Genomic DNA, 1,497 nt, shown 5'->3' with positions numbered 1-1,497 from the left:
CACTGTCAAGACCAAAACTGATAAAGACCTAAACTGATAAAAACTAATCTGCCAAAATAAAAGAAGGAGAAAATAAAAGGTGGAAAAGAAGTGTTTGGTCTGAGTGAATCCAGTTCATCATTTCGGGGTAGATAAATTAAATCCCTTTCAAGCGGGGAAACTGCAAAACATTAGAAGACTTGACAGCCTTTTTCTTGACCACTCTTTTGGGCAATGAGGGCTCCTCCCAGCTTGCCAACTACGAGTGGCAGTGTGAGCCAACAACCGCTGGGTGCTCCTATGGACCTTGGAGATATGGAGAAGAAAGTCTCCTTTGCCCCTGACAACTACGTCTTTGCCCCTATGGAGGGGCTTGACCAATTCAAATTTACTGCCCTCAGCCCACGAAGTGTGTCGAGCTTCTTTACCTCTCATACCTGGAGTCCTGCCAAACCCCAGTTGCGAAGCAACGCTGAATCTCCCGCAACAGTGCGTTATGTAACAAGATCGCAAAAGAATATTTTGAAACCAGAGGTTGAGTCGAATCTGCCTGAGGCACAAACTGAAGATCCTGCTAGGCCTGCTTTTGAAGTGCCTGTGGAAAACACACCACAAGAATCTTTTGGGTGTTCTCAACCTGACGGCAGTGGACCCGTACATGATGTGGCTTATTTCAGAGGAGTCATCACATTGGAGACTGAGAAATTGACTCTGCTTTGTCAGCAGTGGGATGGATGGGAAAACTCTGACGTGGTTCCAGATAGTGTTAAGGACCTGCTTCGTACAACTGTGGGACAGGCACGTCTCCTTATGGCTGAACGATTCAAACAATTCAGAGGTCTTGTCGACAACTGCGAGTTCAAGACTAGTGAAAAGGAAGTCACCTCTGCAGATCTGGAAGGGTTTTGGGACATGGTCTACTTCCAGGTTGAAAGTGTCAACAATAAGTTTCAGAGATTGAAAAAGATTCAAGAAAATAACTGGGAGGAGCCCTCATTGCCCAAAAGAGTGGTCCAAGAAAAAGGCTGTCAGGTCAAAACCAGAGGAAGTAATGAAACCAAGTGCAGCAGCAACGAGCCGCTTTGCAGCTATGAAGGCAGCTCTGAAGGCCAAAATGAAGCAGGAAATTGCTGACTCCAGCAACAAAGAAGCTCAAAGTGATGCCATTGTGTTTGACGCAGGTTTCTTCAGAGTGGAGAGTCCTACAAAATACTTCACCGTGACTCCTAAAGCATGTCCACCAAGGCAAAGATCCAAAGGCCAATGCAGTGCCACCAGGTTGAGTGTCCGTTCAGCTATTCCTGCATCTCCTGTGCCGTTTGTCACAAAGAGTTCAAGCCCGCAGACTTGTGCAAGCTTTAATAACGTGACAAAGACAGAATCGCGTGTCATGACAAACCTCATTAGTTCCATGGATGGAGAGGGCACTGCACAGCAAAGTACTTGTTCTGGAAAGAGCACAAAACGGGTAGATTTTGAGCAGTATCTCCAGCCCAGTTTGAGTGCTCTCGACCAGCC

General features: G+C 46.6%; 1 protein-coding gene across 1 annotated transcript; it reads left to right on the top strand.

The window, feature by feature from the left end:
* Window positions 1–213: 213 nt before the first annotated feature.
* On the top strand, window positions 214–1,177 carry LOC116973754 (disks large-associated protein 5-like). Its single transcript, XM_033022062.1, has one exon. The coding sequence runs from the start codon at window positions 214–216 to the stop codon at window positions 1,111–1,113; it is 900 nt and encodes a 299-aa protein (XP_032877953.1). The 3' UTR covers window positions 1,114–1,177.
* Window positions 1,178–1,497: the final 320 nt, after the last annotated feature.

The sequence above is a fragment of the Amblyraja radiata genome, chromosome 5 (assembly GCF_010909765.2).
Source record: "Amblyraja radiata isolate CabotCenter1 chromosome 5, sAmbRad1.1.pri, whole genome shotgun sequence".
Classification (NCBI taxonomy): Eukaryota; Metazoa; Chordata; class Chondrichthyes; order Rajiformes; family Rajidae; genus Amblyraja; species Amblyraja radiata.
This window is presented reverse-complemented; position numbering and strand designations above follow the sequence as displayed.